A 23574-nucleotide genomic window follows, 5' to 3' on the forward strand; every position below is an offset into this window, starting at 1 on the left:
CTATACAGAATTTCAGAGCAGAGAGGAATACAAAAATGGATATAGCCTTGCCTCTTCTCTTCCCAAGATAATCTGCCCCTGCAAATGAGTCAGTGACAAGAATAGTAAATACTTTTTTATATTAACAGCAATAATTAACATCTTTGGGAGGAAAGCTGGAAATGATTCTTTCTTTGTGCTGTTCATGTAATAGTAAAACAATCTAATGCTCATTAAGAATTGTATCCCCAGGGCATAATTTGGAGGTAGTCGACCTATATAGCTTCCAAAGGCTTAATCTTATAAAAAGAATGGTCTTAGATCATCTGGAAATGAGTTGTACTCAACACACTAGACAAGCAAGAAGGGCTTGGAACACAATTTTCATAAAGGACAAAGGACTGATTTGTGTCACTTGGCAGATAAGTCTACTACACTTTCATCTTTTCTGGTTAAGTCAGTAAAGAGTAGACAAATTTTACAGTGAGGCTTTCCTGATAGGTGTGCTGTGGAAACTCCACAGAGGTGAAAGCTGTCCCATAAGCACAGCTGTTCAGCCATCTCCCAGAGGTCATAACTGCTTTTCAGGGACCACAGAAAACTACTTTACATGGGCTAATTGTAGGTTATCCAAGCTCAGATTCTTTGTCCAAATTTTAATTCACAGAAAAACATGACATATTTAAGACCAGAACAAGTCTGACTTAATTCTTTTCCATTTCATTGTATAAACAATGTTAAGCTCCATAGCTCTTTCGGTGTATGAAATACAACTCTGAGCTTACCTTACGGTTGTTGTTAATGGTGACTCTGAGTATGAAATGTCAGTGCATTATGCAAGTTTAGCTGTCTTCTCAACAAGTACCAAGCCACATAGTGTCTTTGCATATCCAGGAGTAAACCTCACGTGACTGTCTTCAGAATAATACCTTGTTTACAGCACTTTAAGGGATGTCAGAATTTTGTTTTCTGGAAATTGCTTATTGGTTCACCAGAGAAATGGAATGACAGTGATTTATCCTTTTCCAAGCATAATAATTCTGTTTATTGGGGAGGGGAGAAGGAATCTTTATACATGCCTCATCAACTCAGAAACCTGTTGGAAAGACAACTGTTGGAGCTGGGTGGACTGTTTGCAGAAATGTGGTCTCCTTGTCTAACCACAAAGTAACTGATCCTAGACCGACGTCCTCGAGTGTCTGGCAAACACTGCGGGGTTGAGCCGCCTGAAACCTTGCCTTGAAGCTTCGTTACAAATCTGTCTCTGAAAGCACCTGGCATCCCAGTTTATGTGGATAATAGTGACTGGTCAGATCAATCATATAAACTAATTTTGAATCCTGACAGGACAAGTACTTCTAGTGTAAATACTTGTCTGAATTTGAGAACATGAACCTCTGGAAATACTTGAGCTCACAACTTCAAAATTGTATGTATATCTACAATACTGAAAATCTAATACCAAACATTGACTTGAAATTTAACAAAATGAAAGTATAAGTGTGGATGATATTAGAGGGGTTTTTTTAATTGCAGTGGAATATCCAGATAATGTTTGCTTAAGTCTTAGTACAATGTAAAAGAATACTAAGACTTAGAAATGCTATTTCCTGTCTTGGTGGCAGCATAGAAAATGCAATCTCACCTTAGAATACTATTAGTATTTTAGTTTATATGACAATTAATCAGATGACTTCTATTCATGCACATCCAATTAGCTATCTATAAAAACCCATCTTGCAAAGATCTATTTGGTGATAGCAGGAAAAATTAGCAAATAAAAATAAAAAAGTCTTTTAAAATCCAAGCCTGGAATTTTCCTTCTTAACCTTTAAAATGCATTTATGTACTTGCGTTTGTTATTTAAACATATGAATAAATGACTTCAAAACCTGGTAAATGATGTTGCAAGAAACTGTAAAACTAGTAGGAAAGAGCTTTTTTCTTTGCTACAAACTACTTGAGACTGAGGGCTAGCTAAAGAGCGATAAAACCTGGAAGAGCTGTAAATCACATTGTGTAGGATTATGTTTCAAATATATAGTAGCTTATTCCTTGCTTTGTTTGCTTTCTGTCACATTTATCAAGCATATGTTGAAGGGAAATCAATAATTTCTTAGTCTTTTACTCTTCCCTGCCATTGATTGGTACTTAATATTTTTCTGTAAGTCTTCAGTGGCTGATCCCTTTCTCTTTTAATCCTGGGATCTATACAACGTCAAAGATCCCCTGCCTATTTCCGCTAATTTTTCATAATTGTATGGAATTGCTTTTTAGAAAGGACAACAGGAGCATGTATTTCTCCTGCCTGGTGATCAGAAAAACTGATACTGCTTTGATTCTGAAGGCATTACCTCGCGCTAGGTGCTTTTGGTATGAACAACAGTAGAGACTGAAGCTGAATACGAAGAACTGAGGAAAAAACTGTAGCAGCGTAATGTGTTATCATAGTCTTCTGAGAAGTGTGGAGAGCCCCATTGCACAGTTGAAAACAGACCGCACTCTGTACTCAGTCATAAGGCTAAGCAGGTAATTTGGTCTGAACAACTGAGAAAAATTAACTTCCTCTTACTAGAATTACTTTACAGACAGCACTATTTTCAGCCACATTTCTATAAATAATTCCTGGTGTTTAGCTAATTTATGAAAAATTCACAAACCTGAATGCTAAAATTTGAGCTACTTTGGCTTGAGAAGTCATAAAATACATCGTTATTTCTTGAATAAGTAGGCAGAATTTCTTATCTTGTACAAATGCAAGTACAAATTATGCACTTACATTCAAAACTCTGCCACAATCTTCACATAACATTCTGCACTGCCTTCCATTTGCTTCTAGAAAAGGAGTACAAACAATTTTTAACCTATTTTTGTTTAAAAATGGGCATGACTATCTGTAGAAGATTTGATTTCTGTTTTCTTTCCTCTCTACTGAGGACAGTACGTCAGGAAAGAAAAATACTAGCTTATCTGATCTTTGTCATCCTCATTTTTTTCTATAGGCATTTTGCACTAGTATGTATATCCAGCCAGAGATGATCTTTGATGGTATATGCCCGCTGACCTAATCACAGTCATAGTAACATTCTAACTCACAACTGATTGATGTTGCAAGTGAGAAATGAACCCAGCCTTGCTGCTGTGGTCATTACTTCTCCTTTGGTGATCTCTTGGTTTCGTTTTTGGAGGCAGGCAGAGGGAGGTACAGGGCTTTCTTTAGGCAAACAGCAGTATATTTTTAAATTAAATATATCCCAGTTTAAATTTACTTTGGTACTGTTAATCTTATTTTTAATATGCTCTTTTATTAATAGAAGAATAATTAATAGGTCTGTACCTTTATGAAAAACAAAATAATCCTACAAATATTATCATGTTGTATTTTTTTTTCCCAGATATTTAAATTTTCAGTGTCTCTAGGTGTTCCCAGTAGAATTATTTCTTGTAATCTCACATGATGTAATTTGGGTTTCCTTTTATCTTCCGTTCTTTATGGGAATGTCCATGCTGCAGCTGGATGCGGAAAGGTCAGCAGTGGCATAGCCTGTATCCACATACAGGCATTTAAGGGTTTATTCTAAAGTTTCCGTTATTTCCAGTGTTGTCCTTCATCTTTCAGCCAGTTACTCTTCAAGGAAGTAAATCTTCAAGTAGAGTCTTGTAATGAATAGATACCATGGCACTCACTTATACTGTGGAATCAGCTTTGTCATTTTGTCAGGCAAGAATTCCCCCAGCATCAATGACTGTAGGTCTGAGTATGCTGGCCCTAATGCAAACAGAAGTGCAAAGCCTTACTGACTGAAAATGGTGAGGATGTGCTCTGTTTGGCATAAATATATTTCTAAGAGTATGTTGCCAATTTTAAAATGCTCTGAATTCAAAGAAGAGTTGAGGAGAAAAAGCAGCGACTCTGCAGTTAAGGCTTTGTTTGAGCAGACTTGTGTTAAAAAATGGTCTTACCAAAACAACCAATAAATAAGAAAGGGTACCTTTAGGAAGTGGTGTGTCCCCCATGCCTGTCATGAAGCATTTTAGTTAAACTGATACTAATTGGCGTAACTGTTCCAGAACTTGGATATATGCCCTCGGAATGGTAGCTGAAAATCTTTCCGGTTCAGTGAACAAGTTACTAAACCTTTCTGTTATAGTCTTCTAAGTAAAATCAAGCATACATGGTGCATGAACTATAATCATGTGATTTCTTGTAATCTTGGGATGTTTTCCTTAGGTTAAGAGTGCATTGGGCTTGAAATGCACTTATTTGTAGCTCAGAGGAATGGGTTTCAATTATTACTAAAAATACTAATAGAAATAATGAAATTCAGCATGCGTAGTGATATGGAGGGGGGTGGAGGGATCTGTCAAAACTTAGCTAAACTCTCAAAACTGAAAAATACCAAAGAAATTCCTGGAAAAGGAAGCCGCCCTCATAAGACAACTGAATATGGCAAGATCAAATGCCTAGCAGTTAAGGAACATGTAAGGAACATGTAAGGAACACAGCTAGTCAGAAAGCACTCCAAGATGGCAAACAAGGTGAGGTACAAAATATAGCGTTCTGGAGGAAGAAGAAAGGAGAAGCCTAGGGACTTTGATAAGAAATTAGCTGATAATAGCATATCTTCCAGAGGGGAAGCAAAAGTATTAGAAAAGATACCGCATTTACTCGTGTCTTAATGTCCTGGGTTCAGCCACAATGCTTAAAAACCACAAATGTTTGGGAAACTAATGATGACATGATGAAGAAGAAAAAAAGGACAATCAGTTCTATTTATAAAAGCACTAGGCAGTCAGGGCTTATCAGGATTTATTTCAACTACCATCACTATTACCACCTGTTTAGAAACTAATCTGTGGAATCACATGAGAACGCATGAACTAGTCATGTCCTTTGGACAGAGATGGACTCAGTGACCTAACCAGTCTCAACCTTATTTAATTTCTGCGGCATTTCTAAATGGGACAGAGCTATAAGTAAGAGATATTAATCCTACTCCTGCCAAATAACAGTGAAAGCAATACGAATGCCAACAGCATGTGGGTTATTCTTTCTTCTGTATGAACAAGCAGTGAACCTTAGTCATTAGCGTAGCTTTGTCACTTGACAAATCTAGAACTGGGAAGATTTGAATACTACGGCTACTCCCAGTATTGCATTAACCCCCCTTTTCTTTGATTTTCTCAAAATATCTAAACTTCAAGGTTCTCAGTATCACCTAGTGGCTTCTTGTATAGTGGTCTTATCAGAGACATCAGGAAAGCCATGTCATTCTGGTTTCAGAGATTGTTTTGAAATCTCCAAAGAAAGAAGAGTTTCTTTTCACTTCTCATTCAGGCCAGAGGAAACACGAGTTAAGCCAACACATACCTTCCTTCTCCCTGTGCATCATATTCATCAGGGATAATTTCACTGTCTAGCCCAAGAAGTAGAGGAAGAGATCTGCCTGTACATCCCTTCACACACAGATGATGTGGAAGGAGTTGGAAGAGCAGACGGGTAGCATTTGTATTCTTCCTCATGTGCTGCTATCCGGAGCTGGTAGCTCAGAGAGGGAGGAGCAAGAGGGGTAAAAAAGCTACTGCTGACTGCGGTACAGGTGTTTTGCAAGGAGAAATTGTAATTCTGTGCTCCAAACTTCAACAATCTAGTCCTTGTAGCACTCACAAAAGCAAAGTTACTGCTTAATGAAATACTTTTAATGATGATTGTGTGTTTTGGCTAATATAGTTTTTGATCTTGAGTCCTTAAGGTAAGAAAGACCACCTCAGAGAAGGAAGTGCTTAGTATTTGACAGGCTGAGAACATTGGTGCTGTTCAGTCTGGAGAAGAGAAACTGCAAGAGACCTCAGAGCAGCTTCCAGTGTCTGAAGGGGGCTACAGTATGCCAGAGATGGACTTTTCGTCAGGGACTGTAGTAATAAGAGAAGGGGTGATGGGTTCAAACCGAAACAGGGGAAGTTCAGGTTAGATCTAAGGAAGAAGTTCTTTACTGTGATGGTGCTGAGGTGCTGGCACAGGTTGCCCAATGAAGCTGTGGCTGCCCCATCCCTGGCAGTGTTCAAGGCCAGACTGGACGGGGTTTGGAGCAACCTGCTTTGGTGTGAGGTGTCCCTGCCTGTGGCAGGGGTTTGTAACTGAATGACTTAAGGTCCTTTCCAACCCAAACCATCTGTGATTCTAGGATTCTATTTAAAAAAGGTAACTACTACAGTCTAAATAAATGGGACATTCTGAGAACACTGATTTAGTCAATTTTTCTGTTCAAAATTTTCTTCAAATGCCTCCTCTTTTTCATTGAGAAAGAGGAGGAGAGCAAGCATGTGTGTCCTCAGGCATTTTGCTTCTTGAAACAAAGAACAGAACATTGCTGCTATTGTGAGTGTGATTTATGCTCCAGCAGTGTTTCACACCAACCCAAATGCAGTGGACACAATAGAGCGAGCTGCACTTCTGAAAAAAATGCTTCCCATAGTGGACTGAAAAGACTGATAGAAATGCTCAAGCTTTAATTTATAGAAAGGTTATAAAACCAAAATAAACCAGCCACTTCCTCTGTTTGCAGTCAATAATACTTCACACCCCCAATAGAAATAATTTTATGACATGAATATTTAAAAGAGAAGGTATATCTTTACATCGGTAAAATAAGAGATGGTGAATTAAACATGTTTCATAAATAAGCAGGACATAAACAATAGAAATAATAAATATAAGTTGCTTTTGGAAAGAAGATTTATGAAAAAGATTGATTGGTGGTATAGAGTATATAACGTACAATGAGACAGAGGTCTTATTTTCCTTAATTAAACATTTAGACTTTTCCAGAGAAAGGGTCAACAATTTTGTTACTGCAGTTTTTGATACTAAAATCACAATGTTAGAAAGACCCCCAATGAGGAAGCTGTCAGTTTTTCTAAACAGAATTTGTGATGTTATTCTTTCATGGTATTTTCTCTGTAAAAAGCCTCTTGGTCTTCCCAAAACAACCATTTTCTATCTCAGGTTCATAGAATCATAGAATCATAGAATAGTTAGGGTTGGAAAGGACCTTAAGATCATCAAGTTCCAACCCTCCTGCCATAGGCACGGACACCTCAAACTAAACCATCCCACACAAGGCTTTGTCCAACCTGGCCTTGAACACTGCCAGGGATGGAGCATTCACAACCTCCCTGGGCAATGCATGCTAGCGCCTCACCACACTTACAGTAAAGAACTTCCTTATATCCAATCTAAACTTCCCCTGTTTAATTTTTAACCCATTACCCCTTGTCCTGTCACTACAGTCCCTAATGAAGAGTTCATCCCCAGCATCCCTATAGGCCCCTTTCAGGTACTGGAAGGCTGCTATAAGGTCTCCATGCAGCCTTCTCTTCTCCAGGCTGAACAGCCCCAACTTTCTCAGCCTGTCTTCATACGGGAGGTGCTCCAGTCCCCTGATCATCCTCGTGGCCCTCCCCTGGACTTGTCCCAACACTTCCGTGTCCTTTTTATGCTGAGGACACCAGAACTGCACACAATACTCCAGGTGAGGTCTCATGAGAGCAGAGTAGAGGAGCAGGATCACCTCCTTCGACCTGCTGGTCACGCTCCTTTTGATGCAGCCCAGGATACAGTTGGCTTTCTGGGCTGCGAGGGCACACTGAAGCCGGCTCATGTTCAATTTATCATCAACCAACACCCCCAAGACCTTCTCCACAGGGCTGCTCTGAATCTCTTCTTTGCCCAACCTGTAGCTGTGCCTGGGATTGCTCCGACCCAGGTGTAGGACCTTGCACTTGGCATGGTTAAACTTCATGAGGATGGCATCAGCCCACCTCACAAGTGTGTCAAGGTCCCTCTGGATGGCATCCCTTCCCTCCAGCACATCAACCGGTGTCATCGGCAAACTTGCTGAGGGCGCCCTCAATCCCACTGTCCATGTCACCGACAAATGTGGATGGATGGATTTCATCAGGTCCCATGGACTCGTGTATGTTCAGGTTCTCAAGATGGTCTCTATCCAGATCCTCTCCTATGGTGGGCCTAGGGTCTTCATTCTCACAGTCCCCACGTCTGCCTTCCAAGACTTGGGTGGTGTTTTCAGAGCCTTTGCCAGTGAAGACCAAGGCAAAAAAGTCATTAAGAACCCCAGCCTTCTCCAAATCCTGGGCCTGTGTAGCCAGTTCTCCTGGTAGTTTCTGGAGGGGGCCTACGTTGTACCTAGTCTGTCTTTTACTCGCTACGTACCTATAGAACCCTTTTCCTGTTATCCTTAACATCCCTAGCCAAGTTTAATTCTAACTGCGCCTTAGCTTTCCTAACCTGGTCCCTATCTTCCCGGACAATATCCCTGTACTCTTCCCTGGCAGTCTCTCCTTGCTTCCATCTTTTATAAGCCTCTTTTTTCCCCTCAAAGTTTCCTCAGCAGCTCCTTATTCATCCAAGGAGGTCTCCTGGCTCTTCTGCCGCACTTCCTTCTAGTTGGGATGCAACACTCCTGAGCTTGCAGTACATGATCCTTGAATATCAACCAACAGTCTTGGCCCCCCCATGCCCTCCAGGGCTATATCCTATGGAACCTTACTAAGCAGGCTCCTGAAGAGGCCAAAGTCTGCTCTTTTGAAGTCCAGGGCAGTGAGCTTGCTGCATGCTCTTCTCACTGTCCTGGGGATCTCAAATTCAACCATCTCATGATCGCTGCAACCAACGCTGCCCTGGAGCGTCACATTTCCAACGAGCCCTTCCCTGCTGGTGAGCACAAGGTCAAGCATGGCACCTCTCCTTGTCAGCTCCTCTGTTACTTGCAGAAGGAAGTTCTCTTCCACGCAATCGAGGAACCTCCTGGATTGCTTGTGCCGGGCCGTACCGTCACCCCGAGAACAAGGGCCTGCAAGCTTGAGGCTGTTTCTATCTGTCTGTAGAGTGCTTCATCCACAGATTCCTCTTGATCAGGTGATCTGTAACAGATCCCCACAGTAATGTCTCCCACAGCTGTTTTCCCTTTAACCCTGACCCACAGACTCTCTGTTGGCTGCTCACCTGCCCCCAGACAGAGTTCCATACTCTCCAGCCCATCCCTAACATAAAGGGCAACTCCCCCTTCCCACCTGCTGGGCCTGTCTTTTCTCATGAGCCTGTACCCTTCCATTCCAACACTCCAGTCGTAGAAGCCATCCCACCATATTTCTGTGATGCCTATTATATCATACCCCTGCAAACATGCACACATCTCTAATTCCTCTTGTTTGTTCCCCATGCTACGGGCATTTGTATAGAGGCATCTGAGCCGAGCTCCAAATGAAGCTGGCTATCGCAATTTATCATAAATTTGTAACATTTCAGCAGAAGTTAGATGCAGAAAAAGGGAGCATAAACTACTGTATAGCTAGGTTTTGGGTTTGTATTCTGGATGCTAAAATTTGCTTTTAAAGTACATTTTCTGAAACTTTGAAGAGCTTATGGTGAAAATGATGTAGTAGTGGTCTTCGTATTTTGTAATTTCTAGTACTTCTCCTGATTCAAATGCACTGGACCAGCACTAACCAAAATGACTCACACAGAAAATTATTTTGTCAGAGGCACTCAAATGAATGTTCCAGCTGTAGTGCTGAGAAATAAATCTGTTGATATTGAAAAAAACTCTCAAGATCTCAGGGAACTGCAATTTCAACATTCCCTCTAAATAAGGACAATAGCCACCGGTGTACCGTATGAAAACGTAAGGCCAGTAACTGGAACTTTGGATACACTGACTTTACTGTTATCACTGCAGTGAAGATATTCATATTTGCTGACTTGAACAGGATAAATACATGTTTTTATGAGGAAGCAAGTCTGGAGGGCAAAGAAAGGTCTGCAAAAGATGATGACAACAGCACAGAAACTTGAACTTGGATTGTGAAGCATAGATTGCTGATCACAGCAAGAAGGATGGAAGGGAAGCAAGGTAGACATGTATTGCTAAACCATCTACTAATATGGAAGTATTTATTTTAGCAGTGTCTGCAGGACTAGTGTAGCAGAAGGTCATTAAAAATGATCATTTATGAACTTATTAGAAAGGATTAGAATGCAAATCAGCTATTTAACCTTGTGACAGCCACAGCTGACAGATTTTTTATGTCATAAGTAAGCCTGTTCATATTACAGAATGTAGAAATATATGGTGCACACGAAACTCCAGAAGTTTTATATGCCAACTCAGTAGAGGGGTAAAGATACAACCAACCTCACTATTTATATGCCTTCTTACCTTAGAGGAACTTATCTTATTCTTTCCTTCTGGTTTCAGTGTAGTTTTCTGGTCCATGAGATACTTCTGTAAGACTTGAAACTTTAATTTTTGGCATATAGCTTCCAGTTTTCTCATACGTCTTCCAGCTGCATTTTTGCATATCTAGTTGAATTGCATGTATTACTAACATACTTGTTAGTTAGTTTGTACTAACGTACTTTCTGAACTTGCACATATTGTGTAATGTCCATATCATTTCCATATCAACCTATTCATCAGAAAGAGAAATAAAAGCAAGAGCACTTGGGATCAAGAAGGTGTTTGGGAGTCAGTAAATTCATGCCTCTTGTGTTGCAGGCAAAGGTGGAAGTATGATTAGCCTTTAGGTTAAAGACACAGAAGGGAATTTGAGGCTTTCAAAAGACTAAAATGCAGAAGACCATATTCTTTGCTTGTATGATCCTCATGGGACATTGTTAATGCACGGAGTTTTAATGTTTTGATAATCGTGCATGTATTCGGAGACCTGAAAAACAGCTCAATCTTTGTATCTTGAGCTGGTTTTATGATATATGAACTGACTCTTACTGCAAGTCCAAAAACAAGCCTATCCATGAACCAGATGTCCTCCATGTGGACAGGAATACACACAGGACAAAGATATGACTAATTCTCCCTGTGCGGTGTAATGTGTGTCTCTCAAAAAATGTTAACGAGTTTCTCTCAGAATACCTCAAAAAGGAGTAAGCAGAACAAGTAGTGGGGACTAAAGAGTTGCTGGAAAGTTTATTAAAGGACCGGGAGAGTAGCTGTACTAAAATGAATTCATTTAGAATTGGCACAGATTGAGAAGTATAAGAATAATAAATTCCTTACAGAAAATAAATTTGTTTATTCTACTGCATTTACTTCTAATTCAAGTGTGCAAAGATGTTATATTTCTGTTTAAAAAAGGAGAGCTTATACTAGTACATTAATTTACTTTTCAAGTATAACAAATAATACAAACCCAATGTCATTAGCTAGAATTCAGTTCAACTAAGAATCATGGCTGTCACTGAACTAAGAGTTGCTGTGGACAAAGTGGTAAAGAATACGGACCTCATTATCTTGTACATTTTCAGAAACCTTTTTTCAGAATAAGGTATTTCCAAAAAACTTTCAATTAATTGTCAGTCTGAGTAAAATATGAGCAGGGGTTATTATAAATAATTTAGGGGGTAATAGTTCTCCAAGAAAACTGTAGAAGTTAGCAATTCTGGTATCTTTAAGCAGTATTTTGTAGCTAATTTCTACAGTGGATGAAATGGAATAATGTGAATATTACTTCATATCTGTGTTTGTTCACATTTAATATAGTTATGGACTTCTGTGCTATCTTACACACTTTTGTAATAAGCTACTAAATTACTTCAGAAAATGCATATTTGTTTTAACATGCTCATTTGCTACTCTGCCTGACACGCACCTCTGTATTTTTTATGCAAGAGCCCAGAAATACCTGTGTAACAGCAGATAATATTGATCTGAGATCTTAATGTACATTTAAACCTGTCACACTCTTGCTTTGAGAACTGACAGCATGTATCTATAGCTTCACCTGAACTTTCATACAATCATCTATTCCGTGTAATTTTTACTCAGTACAGCAGCTCAGTATTTCAACGACACTATTTTCTATGTATTTTCTTGGAAAAAAATCTCAGTATCATATATTGTAAATGCACAGAATCTTACTATAAAAAGGTAGAATTGTGATGATAATATGTAACAGATTATACAAAATTAATAGGGAAAAATAATTGCAGTAGGGAAACATGATTCTCCAATTGCACACAAAACCAAGTCTAGAGTTTAAAAACCTTTAATGCCAGGAATAAAGCAATGACAATAAAACCGGTAACGTTTTCGAAATAGTTTCAAATGTTCTGCTATGTTATGCTGCTGATAGAAGTTCAGTTGCCTTCAAGATTGAAGTCACTAATGAAGAAAGCTGCAGTCCATATTGTCACTGACTCTTGGAAGTAATGCTACAACATTAGAGGTATGTCCAAGATCAGTCCGTATTTGCTTTCTGATGCATTTCTTGACACTGTGCTGTGCACAACATAATGAAATAATCTCAGAATTGTCTTTGCTTGGGCCTCACCACCTAAACATTGTAGCATGAATCTTAAATGCATGAACGGAGACAAATGCTCCCACAACTGAACTACTTATGTTTGATTCCTTGAAATCAGGGTAACTCCTTTATTTTAGACATCAAAAGTTATCAAGTGGCCATCAGAGGTGGATGGGTGTCCTTCAGAGAGTTAGATAATAACATGCCATAATCAGAACTGTTAAAAGTTGCAGCTTTTGGCCCATTCCTAAAGTAGAATTCTATGCAGCTTTCACTACAAACCAGCCATCTTTACACTTCTGTTTTACTTATATTCTTACTTCTTGGATAACATGTGCTGTCCTTTCTGGTTAGTATTCAGTGTGTTCCCATACAATGTGATAAACAATAGAATCAACTTCTGAACTGGTGGTAAAGATAACTTAGTACTGAAGTAGGAGGAATTGTGTCCTCTAGAAAATGAATTTCTTTCTAGTGTTAGGAAAACAAAGGCTGAATAAAGGAATAGTTAAGATACTTATAGCCTGTTTTTATTTTATAGCAAACTCAACAAAAACATCATGAATGCCAGGATTAAGTACATTAAGATTGATGCTGTGTACTTTGAGAGTTCTTAAGAGATCTCCCTGTGAATGCATTAAGATCATTTCCTCTTAGGAGAAAAATAGTTAGCTGACCATGTGGGAAGTAGCGCACACCTATCTTTACATCAAATTAGTATGATTTAAGCTCTGATCTTCCTTCCAAATAAACATAAGAATGCTTAATTCATGAATGCTTTTCTATAGACCATTCAAAGTATTTTTAAGAGTCATACGTACTGCTGCTGTATTTCTGGTCTTAATTGTCTTGGAGGACTAAGAATTCTGCTGGCTAGGTTCTTAGGTGACATTGATTCACATGCACAGATAGCATGTGCTTGTGTCATACACCTTGGTTTAAAAACATATGAATAATGTATCTGGTCTAGAATTAGGAGGTACTTTCTTTCTTTCTGTTTGCATCTCACTTAGGCTTAAATGCAGGAATTTCTGAATTTTTCAGTGTAGTTTTCCACTATTCCTAAATGCTCCCTCATGAAAAGGCTCTTGTATTCAAACACAGGCACACAAAGTCCTTATTTTCTCTAGGTTTCATCTGAGACAAGAAATCCACTGCCCTGTGGAATGAAGCAATAGGATAGATGTCTGTTCTCGTGAAAGATGCTCTTTGAGAGGACGTCTCTATACTAGTGCTGCAAAGATTTACACAAGGCTTTTGAATTTTACTTGGCTTTCAGTGAAGATCCAGTAAGAATGCCTTAGTGATTCTGCGAAGCATTGTTGTCATACTAGACTATTGAAAAAGGGGACTTCAGTGCCCCAAACAGACTAGACCCTCTCTGAGGACTCCCTGTTCATTTCTTAATAGGCCCCTTAGGGACTTCATTGCCCCAAACAGACTAGACCCTCTCTGAGGACTCCCTGTTCATTTCTTAATAGGCCCCTTAGGAACTTCATGGATTTGAACTTGAAATTTATAACTGTATTAAATCTGTAGCCAATGAGAAACACAATTTTTAGAATTATAGCTGGATGTTGTTTTAATGGTTGTTATACTATTATAACAGCATTTCCTGTTTCTGACAGTCACCTTTTCAGATTTTTCTTCTTTCTATATTTTGTCAATTGTTCCTCCTTCATTGGCTTATTACTTGACCAAATGAAGGAAGATGGAAGCCCAGCTACCTGAAGGCAATATGCATCTAATGGGAAAATAATTGCTTCCTTGAGAAAAGAATTATTTACTACATGTATAAACATATCTGGTTATACATATATATATATCTTTTCTTGAGATTATACAGAATGTATATAATCAGTGTATGAGTGCATTCAAAACAGCAGCAGTATCCTGTGTCCAGCTACAGCAGTTATTTTTCTCCTTCCTAGCAGCTGGTGCAGTACTGTGTTTTTGACTTCAGCCGGAGAACAATACTTATAACACCAATGTTTTTAGTTGTTGCTAAGTAATGTTTACTCCAATCAAGGACTTTTCAGTCTCTCATGCTCTGCCATGAGGAGGGGCACAGGAAGCTGAGAGGAAGCAGAGACAGGACACCTGACCCGAACTAGCCAGCACATCATGCCCAGTATAGAAACTGCAGGGTGTTACCCAGCAGTCCCAGATCGCTGCTCAGGTCAGGCTGGGTTATTTCCCTTATTATTATTATTATTATTATTGGTGATAGCAGTAGTGGGATTGTGTTATACCTTAGTTATGGACTGCTCTTATCTCAACTCATGGGAGTCAGATTCTTCCCCTTCTCTTCCCCATCCCTCCTAGAGCAGGAGGGAAGAAGAGGGAGGGGGTGAGCAAGCAGCTGCACGGTTCTGAGTTACCGGCTGGGCTTTAACCACGGAACAGTCATCTAGTAGAGAACAACAGAGGAGTCTTATATTAGCTAGAGTTAAAGAAAGGTCTCTTCAAACAGCATCAACAGATTATAAAAGCCCTTAAATGACCCTGTGATGTCATATAGTACCAAGAGTGGCAGACACAGACATGTCATTCAGATGCATGTTTTCACATACTCTCCTTTAATATCTTCATATATGTTACTTAGAATGAGGTACTCTATACCTTTCTGTGAGATTATATAACATATGGTGATTGTGTGTTACTGAGTGAGGATAAATAGGTATATAAGAAGCATCTCTTTTTCGGGGTCTGAAAGGTTAGAAGCCATTGTATTGACCATTGCAGGAAGAACAAGTAGTGTTAACAACAGTGTTTGGCCTTTACCCATTGACTGAAGTTACTAGAGCAAGAATAACATAGAATCATAGAATGGCTAAGTTGTAAAGATCATCTGGTTCCAACCCCTGCCATGGGCACGGATATCTTCCACTAGACCAGGTTGCTCCAAGCCACATCCAGCCCGGTGTTGAACACTGCCAAGGATAGGGCAGCCACAGCTTCTCTGGGCATCATGTGCCAGTGCCTCAGCACCCTCACAGTAAAGAACTTCTTGCTTATATCTCACCTGAACTTTCACTGTTTCAGTTTGAACCCATCACCCCTTGTCCTATCACTACAGTCCCTGATGAAGAGTCCCTCTCTGCATCCTTGTAGCCCCCTTCAGACACTGGAAGCTGCTCTCAGGTCTCCACACAGCTTCTCTTCTCTAGGCTGGGCAGCCCCAATGTTCTGAACCTGGAATGACATCTGGGAGAGGGCCCAGGATATATTGGTAGCAACAGGATGTCCTTCAATGGCTACTGAATCATGTCACTCAGAACTGGGAGAGCAGACAACAAGCAGGAGCTACCCACATACAGCATTAATGATTTAGAGCATTCTTAAATCTTGCAGGATAAATAATTATATATATTTCTCATGTTGACTAACTACTGATACTGTAGGAAACAGGATAAACTAATTTCCAAGTAGTTAATGAGATTTCCATTTAATTTTGCAATGTATTGTAGAACTATGAGTCATATTTACAACAAAAATAGTGTATTGTAGTAATCCTAGTGTGTACATAGTATTCTTGTTATCTCACAATAGGGATGAATTCATTCATATTGCAAAGCAGCATTAAAGCAGTGCTCTCTTCCTACTAACAAGTTCTTGAAATCTGGGAAAAAGTAAGATTTTAGTGGCTAGTTGTATAGTCTGAGTATGTGTGAAAATTGTAGATTTTTAAAATCTAGAAGCACAGCCATTCCAAAGGTCAAAATACAAAGTTTAAGCATTCAAAAATAGATGACTTGCTTCAAATTTGCTTTTATTTTCTTTAATGTTAATATTCCAAAACATCCTTATCCCAGGGAATACAGATAGCAGCTGCTTTCTGTAATTATCTTGTAGACTTGGAAACCTGCTTAACTTGATTTCTATGTGGAACAGCATTACATCACTATAAAATGTTCACTTGGTTATACGACTGTGATTATCAAATAATGGCCAGCAAAAGTAACCCTTATAAAAGAAGTCCAGTTTACAGACTATGAAGGTCATTACAGAAAACTCTAGGCTTGTAGAAAAGCAGCACAGAGATGCCATCTAGCAGTGACTCTTAGAAGTTTCCTCATATTTAATAGCTCCTTTTTTCAAGATACTGCACTTAAGGAAAGACTTTTTATTCCAAGTCCTTTCCCTGTAGCTGGCTTCCTGCTGAATATCTAGTCATACTGCTGGAAATAAATCAGATTAGCATGAATATTTTCTTGTATTTTTCTATGTAAATACAGAGAAAAATAAGAATCAAGTAGATATGACATTTAATAAGTATCTTAAAATGGACAGCCTGTAATTAGTACTAAATGTTTAATCAACAGTGAGATTCTTCTTTGTTAAAGAAGAATTTCCAGAGCTGGTCAATATTCTCTATAATGTTTAGCAGAAAAAATACCCCGATATCTAAAAAAATCCCAAACAAACCCCAAAGAATTGGCAATAAATTGCTATGCTGAAAATCCAATATTAATATTCTAGATTTTAAGAATGAACTATTTATGTTTTTTGTTACATATTTTACTATAAGATGGCAATACTTATACACTTCACTATTGGTAAATAACCTAGTAAGTATAGCATAAAAGACCTGCCATAATAAAAATGCCTGTGAACAGTAGTCAGTGATGGCCTGGTACTAATTGAAAGCTTCCCCCCCACACCCGTCAGCATTATTTTAAAGTAGTTGATCAGTAAAATGCGTTATTCCTTGAATACAAATTCCATAGGACATGAATGGAAAAGTATTTTGGATACTTTGAAATGTCAGATGTGATTTAGTTTCTTAAGGTGAATGGTTTGTGAGCGTCAAGGGCATTTAAAAAAAGTTGGCTGTCTAGTCATGAGCATATTGCAGAATTATGTTTAGAAAAGAAATAATTTAACATCCCCTTGTTTCCTACAATTAATTCCAAATGATATATTTGCTTTCCAACCTCAGGGCAGAAAATTATCATTCCATTTCAATTTAGCATAAAGCAAGATAAATAACTTAGCACTACTTCCATTTGTAAAGTGAGATTTCAGTCACAACTTGTATTATTTGCTAAAAAAAAAGAACAGAACACCAAAACCAAACCCTGTAAATATTTTTAGATATATCATATTTCACAGAAATTTGAAAGCTGTTGTCCATAGTCAACAAAACTAAATGATTCTGTGCCATGTGGCATCTTTTTTACACTTAATCTGCTGTAGTATCTTAACCAAGGATCTGAGTAACCATTTGATCTTGTGGTTTTTATAAGCTAATTTAGCTCTGATAAACACCAGGCTTATGTTAAGTGCTCTTAGTTTTACATAATCTTAAGGACTTCTGAGCTTTCTGGCTCATGTCCCCTTGACAAAGTGAAAAGACCCTGCAACAAACATTTTCATATGCCTGAAAATGCCACACAGGGTGATGAATAAAAGGCCATTTTTATGTCCTCTGCACATCACGCCACAGCAAAAAGGGCTAGAAGCAAAGTTTCAAAAGTTAATTCATGCCATTTCATTGCAGTGGCTCTTCCTGCTATTCAGCGCTGGATGATGACAGACACATAAAATGGAGCATTTCTCCCCACTGTTATTTTAGGGCATAACTCTGCCACCTGAACTAACAGAATAATCCTGCCACCTGGGCTGGTTTGCTTCATTAGTGGTTTTACTCTTCTGTGTATGCAGATTTTGCATTTTCTGCTTTCACAGTTTCTTTAAGTCTCTTCAACTTAATAGATCTTGCGAAGTGTAACAGAAGATTAAAAAAAAAAAAAAAAAAGGAGTGTGTCAAAACCCATGATTACAACATGGGCATGTGCTGCTGTCCACACAGATGTGAAACTCTTGTGCATTGCTTGATGAGCCTGTTTACAGACGTAGCAATAGCTGATGCTTGTAGATAGCTCCTACTTAGTAACACCAATACAATTATTTGGCTAACATTATTAATCCTCTATCACTCCTGCTTGTTTGTTACTGTATCGTACTGATTAAAAAGCAGACAGAATACTGCAGCCATAAATCAGATTTCCACTGAATTGCTTTTGAAATTCTATCTTTACATTTTTTAAAAGGAACATCCCTCTCATACTGTTGGGAATTCAGGGTATATTTGTACATTTATGTGATTAATGTCTTTATTTTAAAGGAAAAAATAACTGCCGGAAGAGCTGAACATCACCTCATACAGTTACCTGGTACCTAAATGATATCATTAAAATGACATTCACCAATGTACAATACAAATTGTGGCCACACAGCATGGACTACTGCTGGTAATGGTCTGCAATACTCTATGAATGTTTCTCGTTACTTTCTTTTAACGTTCATAGTTAACAGGATTGCCCGCCACACAAAGACAAATGAGACAAGTTCTGCTCCTACAAGATGCAGCACTACAGATGTCTGCAGGCCTGGGGGGGGGTCAGTCATTATTGCTCTGAGGTGGTACAGTGCAATTCTGCGTCTTTTAAAATGATTTCATCTAAAATTACCTTCACAAGCCAGGCTGCATGGCTAAAACATGCCGTTTACTTATTTCAGTATCATATGCGATCTTTTCAATGTCCTGCACGCACTGGGAGATAATGGACCTCTGCAGAGCCCAGAGTAGTGTTAAACCCGGGCTCTTCACATGGTGCCTCCGGTTCCACTCTAAACACATTTCTTCCCAGCCGGCGGCTGCCGATCCCTGCTTCCAGAGCCTGGCTGCTTCCTCGGAAGTGGTGCAGGCACCGCGCACTATAAACGCCTCTTTGAACCAGAGAACGTGCTGCTCCGTTCAGACGGGCCCCGCCGCCCCGCTCCTCTCCCGACGGCTGATACAACTTGCGCGTCGGGAGATGCCGGGTGGGTCGTCGTGGGGAGATCAGGGCCGCGGGTGATCAGTGAGCGGGTGCCCTGGGCCCGGCTGCAGCGAGCCCGCGCCCATGGGGCCCTTCCTACCGCGCTTCCTCGCCTCGCACCGGGCACCCGGTAATCCCGAGACCACCGCTGCCGTCACGAACTCTCCCGCCCAGCCGATCGGACAACCAAGGACGCGCACCCGCCTCTCCCCGCAGCTCTACAGCCGCCCCGCGTCGCTCGCCGCGGCACCGCCTGCTTTGCACTGCCGAGGCGGCGCCCGGGCGGCTCCTACCTTGGACGGATCGAGGCCGGCCAGCAAGGACAGCAGCAGGAGGTTGACGATGTTGGCGGGCGTCCGCATCCTGACCCCAGGGCTGCCTCTCCGCGCCGCCCCTCTCTGTCATTCACTCCGCACCCGCTGCGGCGACCGCGCCGCCAGCCGCGTTTTGCGCCCGCCCGCCCGAGTAGAGGCTGCAGCGGCGGCCGCCCGGGGGACGCTCATTCCGCGGGCGGCCTCGCTGCGGGGAGGGCGGGCGAGGACTGCGTTGCCCGTGCGGCCGAAGCAGCTCCGCGGCCGCGGCCCGGCCCCGCCCCCGGCCAGCCCACCGGCAAAGTTTGGGCGCGGGAAATGGGCTGCTAGCGCGGCTGGGCTGGGCTGGGCTGGGCTGGGCTGGGCTGGGCTGGGCTGGGCTGGGCTGGGCTGGGCTGGGCTGGGCTCGGCTCGGCTCGGCTCGGCTCGGCTCGGCTCGGCTCGGCTCGGCTCATTTCATTTCATTTCATTTCCCGTGGCGGCGGGTAAGGGAGGTTTCTCCATCTGCGGAAGGAGCGCGCAGCCGGGCTCTCCAAAAGGAGTAGCGAGCGCCATGGCACTGGGAGAGGGGTGAGGGCTGGCTTTTGTGAGGAGCTGCGGGTGCCGCTGCTGGTGTCGCAGCGGGGAGAGGGGTTTCATCTGGGGAATCCCGCCCCTTCACTACCCCACCGGGAAAGGCTTGCCTGAACTCTGATGAGTGGGGAGCCACCACTGCTGTCCAGTTGGACCATAGGCCAGCAAGTGACCATCACGTCCCCTTGTTTTGAGAGGTGAGCTGTGGTGGGAAGGCTTATATAAGTGAAGGTTGGTGGAGGTCACTAGTTAAGAAGTTATTTGGAAGCCCTCCTAGGGACATGTTGTTACTTCTCCCAAGGAATAAGGGGTAGGACAAGAGGAAATGGCCTCAAGCTGCACCAGGGCAGGTTTAGATGGAGCTGAGGAACAATTCCTTCCTCAGAGGGTGCTTGGGCATTGGAACGAGTTGCCCATTGCAGTGCTGGAGTCACCGTCCCTGCAAGTATTCATACATCATGGAGATGAGGCCCTCAGTACCATGAGATAGTGGTGGCCTTGGCAGTGCTGGGAACGGTTGGACTTAAGGAGCTTAAAGATCTTTTCCAACTCCACTGATTCCATGATTTTATGTCATCAGGAGTTTCCTTTTCTCTGCATCAGCTAGCATCATTTGTAGTCAGTGCTGATTTGCCAGCCAAGGCTCTGGGTGGGCTCCTGTCTGTCTATGCAGTGGCTCATAATCACTTTTCTACAGCTCCAGAAGATGAAGTACAGGCAGGGATGTGACATGCTTTCCTGAGGGTAAATCACACAATAGCACCATCCTGTTAGCATGGGCAAAGTATAGTAAGGTTTCAATTATTTTTCCTTACAGGACTCAGAAGTGTGATCTATGGTTAGGGTAACCTTAGTTATAATCTTATAAATAAGATTATTATAAATGAGGGTTTTCTCAGCTTTGCATAGTAGAATGTATTAGCTTTACAGTTGGCAACCTTTTGCTCATGATTAAATTCTCTGGGGGTCTATATTATATACTTTTTCAGCAAGTAGCACAGAAAGGCCAGTGCTGTTGTGGTGCTATGTGATCTCAACAAAGAGAAAGCAAAACTTCAGGGTAAAAGAACCACCACCACAAAAAAAGAAAAGCCCAACCAGAAAAAAACCCAAACAACCAAAAATCTAAGCTTGGGAGGGTGTGTTAGTTGAGGGTCTATTGGGATATGTATGTTTTCTAATTTACTCTCTCCAAGTCTACAGGATTGGTGGGTTTTGTCTTCAGGAATTAAGGCAAAGGGAGCAGAAACTGTTCTGCCCACGTGGTGTCTGAAGAGATTGCATATACTTGGCATAATGTTGCCAGTTAAAAAAAAAATTACAGTTTTCCTGCAATGATTTGTCATATTTTTGCATTCTGAATTTCTTATAGCATTAAAATAACCAGATTTTCTTTTCCTCAATTTATGCTATGGTGACTTAGAGAAACCCCATTTCAGCCAGCAGTGTCTTGGAGGAAGATACAGTCTTTCATTTCTGTAGAAGGTAGATCTACAAAGTCTGGTTCCTTATGGCAGGAAAAGAAAATGATAGAATTTATGAATAAGCTTCCATTGACATTCCAGGGTCTACAATGGAAAGAGAATCTCCTCTGGTACTGACTCTATTGAATTTCCTTCTGCAAGAGGAATATAAAAGAAATATAAAGGAGACTAGTTATTTCTTTCTTTTCTTTTTTTATTTTCACTCCTGTAGGAAAGATATAAAAGGTCTGTTTTTCTATGAAATAACAATAAAAGAATATATAAAAATGGAGAGCTGCATGTATTAATATGGATTCAACAATAAGTAAAGTAATGGCACTAAACGACACTAAAAATCTAAGGTCTTCTAAAGGCCAAAGTGAATGGTGTTTTCAAACAAAGCAATTTCTTATAAAAAAAAAAAAAAAAGAACATAGATTCTAAAGCCACACAGTCAGGGATGAAGGTATTTAGATCTTTTCTAGAGCATTCTTTTCCAGAGTGGCTTGTTCTCTTCTTTGCCTTACCTTTATTTTCCCCACACTTTTCTCACCTTTCCTTTTTTTCAGTCTTTCGTAGATATATTTGGCAAAACGTATGGACAATGTTGAATTAATCATAGAATGCAAACTTGTTGAAGAGCTTCAGTGATGTGATGTGTTTTTCCATTCCCTGAGGCTGCTTGGAGTAACTGTCGAACTGTCTTTGAAAAGAGTTTGGAGTTGCTATTTATATTAGGGATAGGCTGGAGAGTATGGAACTCTGTCTGGGGACAGGTGAGCAGTCAACAGAGAGCTTGTGGGTCAGGGTTAAAGGGAGAACAGAGATGGGAGACACTACTGTGGGGATCTGTTACAGACCCTGTAACAGACCTCTGATCAAGAGGAATCTGTGGATGAAGCACTCTACAGACAGATAGAAACAGCCTCACGCTTGCAGGCCCTTGTTCTCACGGGAGACTTCAACCACCCTGACATCTGTTAGAGTGATGGTACAGCCCAGCACAAGCAATCCAGGAGGTTCCTTGATTGTGTGGAAGACAGCTTCCTTCTGCAAGTAATAGAGGAGCCGACAAGGAGAGGTGCCATGCTTGACCTTGTGCTCACCAACAGGGAAGGGCTCATTGGAAATGTGATGCTCCAGGGCAGCCTTGGTTGTAGTGATCATGAGATGGTTGAATTCAAGATCCTGAGGACAGTGAGAAGAGCATGCAGCAGGCTCAGTGCCCTGGACTTCAAAAGAGCAGACTTTGGCCTCTTCAGGAGCCTGCTTAGTAAGGTTCCATGGGGTATAGCCCTGGAGGGCAGGGGGGGGCAAGACTGTTGGTTGATATTCAAGGATCACCTGCTACAAGCTCAGGAGTGTTGCATCCCAACTAGAAGGAAGTGCAGCAGGAGGGCCAGGAGACCTCCATGGATCGATAAGGAGCTGCTGAGGAAACTTTGAGGGAATAAAGAGGCTTATAAAAGGTGGAAGCAAGGAGAGGCTGCCTGGGAAGAATACAAGGATGTTGTCCGGGAAGCTAGGGACCAGGTTAGGAAAGCCAAGGCGCCGTTAGAATTAAACTTGCCTAGGGATGTTAAGGATAACAGGAAAGGGTACGTAGCGAGTAAAAGACAGACTAGGTACAATGTAGGCCCCCTGAGGAAGCTATCAGGAGAACTGGCTACACAGGATTTGGAGAAGGCTGAGGTTCTAAATGACTTCCTTGCCTCGGTCTTCACTGGCAAAGGCTCTGACCACACCACCCAAGTCTTGGAAGGCAGACGTGGGGACTGTGAGAATGAAGACCCTAGGCGCACCGTAGGAGAGGATCTGGATAGAGACCATCTTAAAAACCTGATCATACACAAGTCCATGGGACCTCAGAAAATCCATCCGCGGGTCCTGAAGGAGCTAGCAAATGAAGTTGCTAAGCCACTCTCCATCATATTTGAAAAATCCTGGGAGTCAGACAAAGTTCCCGACGACTGGAAAAAGGGAAATATAACCCCCATTTTCAAGAAGGGGAAATTGGATGACCCAGGGGATTACAGACCAGTCAGTCTCACCTCTGTGCCTGGCAAAATCTTGGAGCAC

General features: G+C 41.1%; 1 protein-coding gene across 2 annotated transcripts in view; it reads right to left on the minus strand.

Moving 5' to 3' along the window:
* OLFM3 (olfactomedin 3) overlaps positions 1-19726 on the minus strand; it is a 58279-nt gene extending 38553 nt beyond the window's left edge. For both annotated transcript variants that reach the window (XM_065672713.1, XM_065672712.1), the window contains exon 1: positions 19442-19726. In XM_065672713.1, the coding sequence (XP_065528785.1) occupies positions 19442-19510 (69 nt within the window). In that variant the 5' untranslated portion in view covers positions 19511-19726. The remainder of the gene's footprint in view (positions 1-19441) is intronic.
* Between the last annotated feature and the right edge of the window lie 3848 nt (positions 19727-23574).

This window comes from Lathamus discolor, chromosome 3, assembly GCF_037157495.1.
Source record: "Lathamus discolor isolate bLatDis1 chromosome 3, bLatDis1.hap1, whole genome shotgun sequence".
In the NCBI taxonomy this organism is placed as follows: Eukaryota; Metazoa; Chordata; class Aves; order Psittaciformes; family Psittacidae; genus Lathamus; species Lathamus discolor.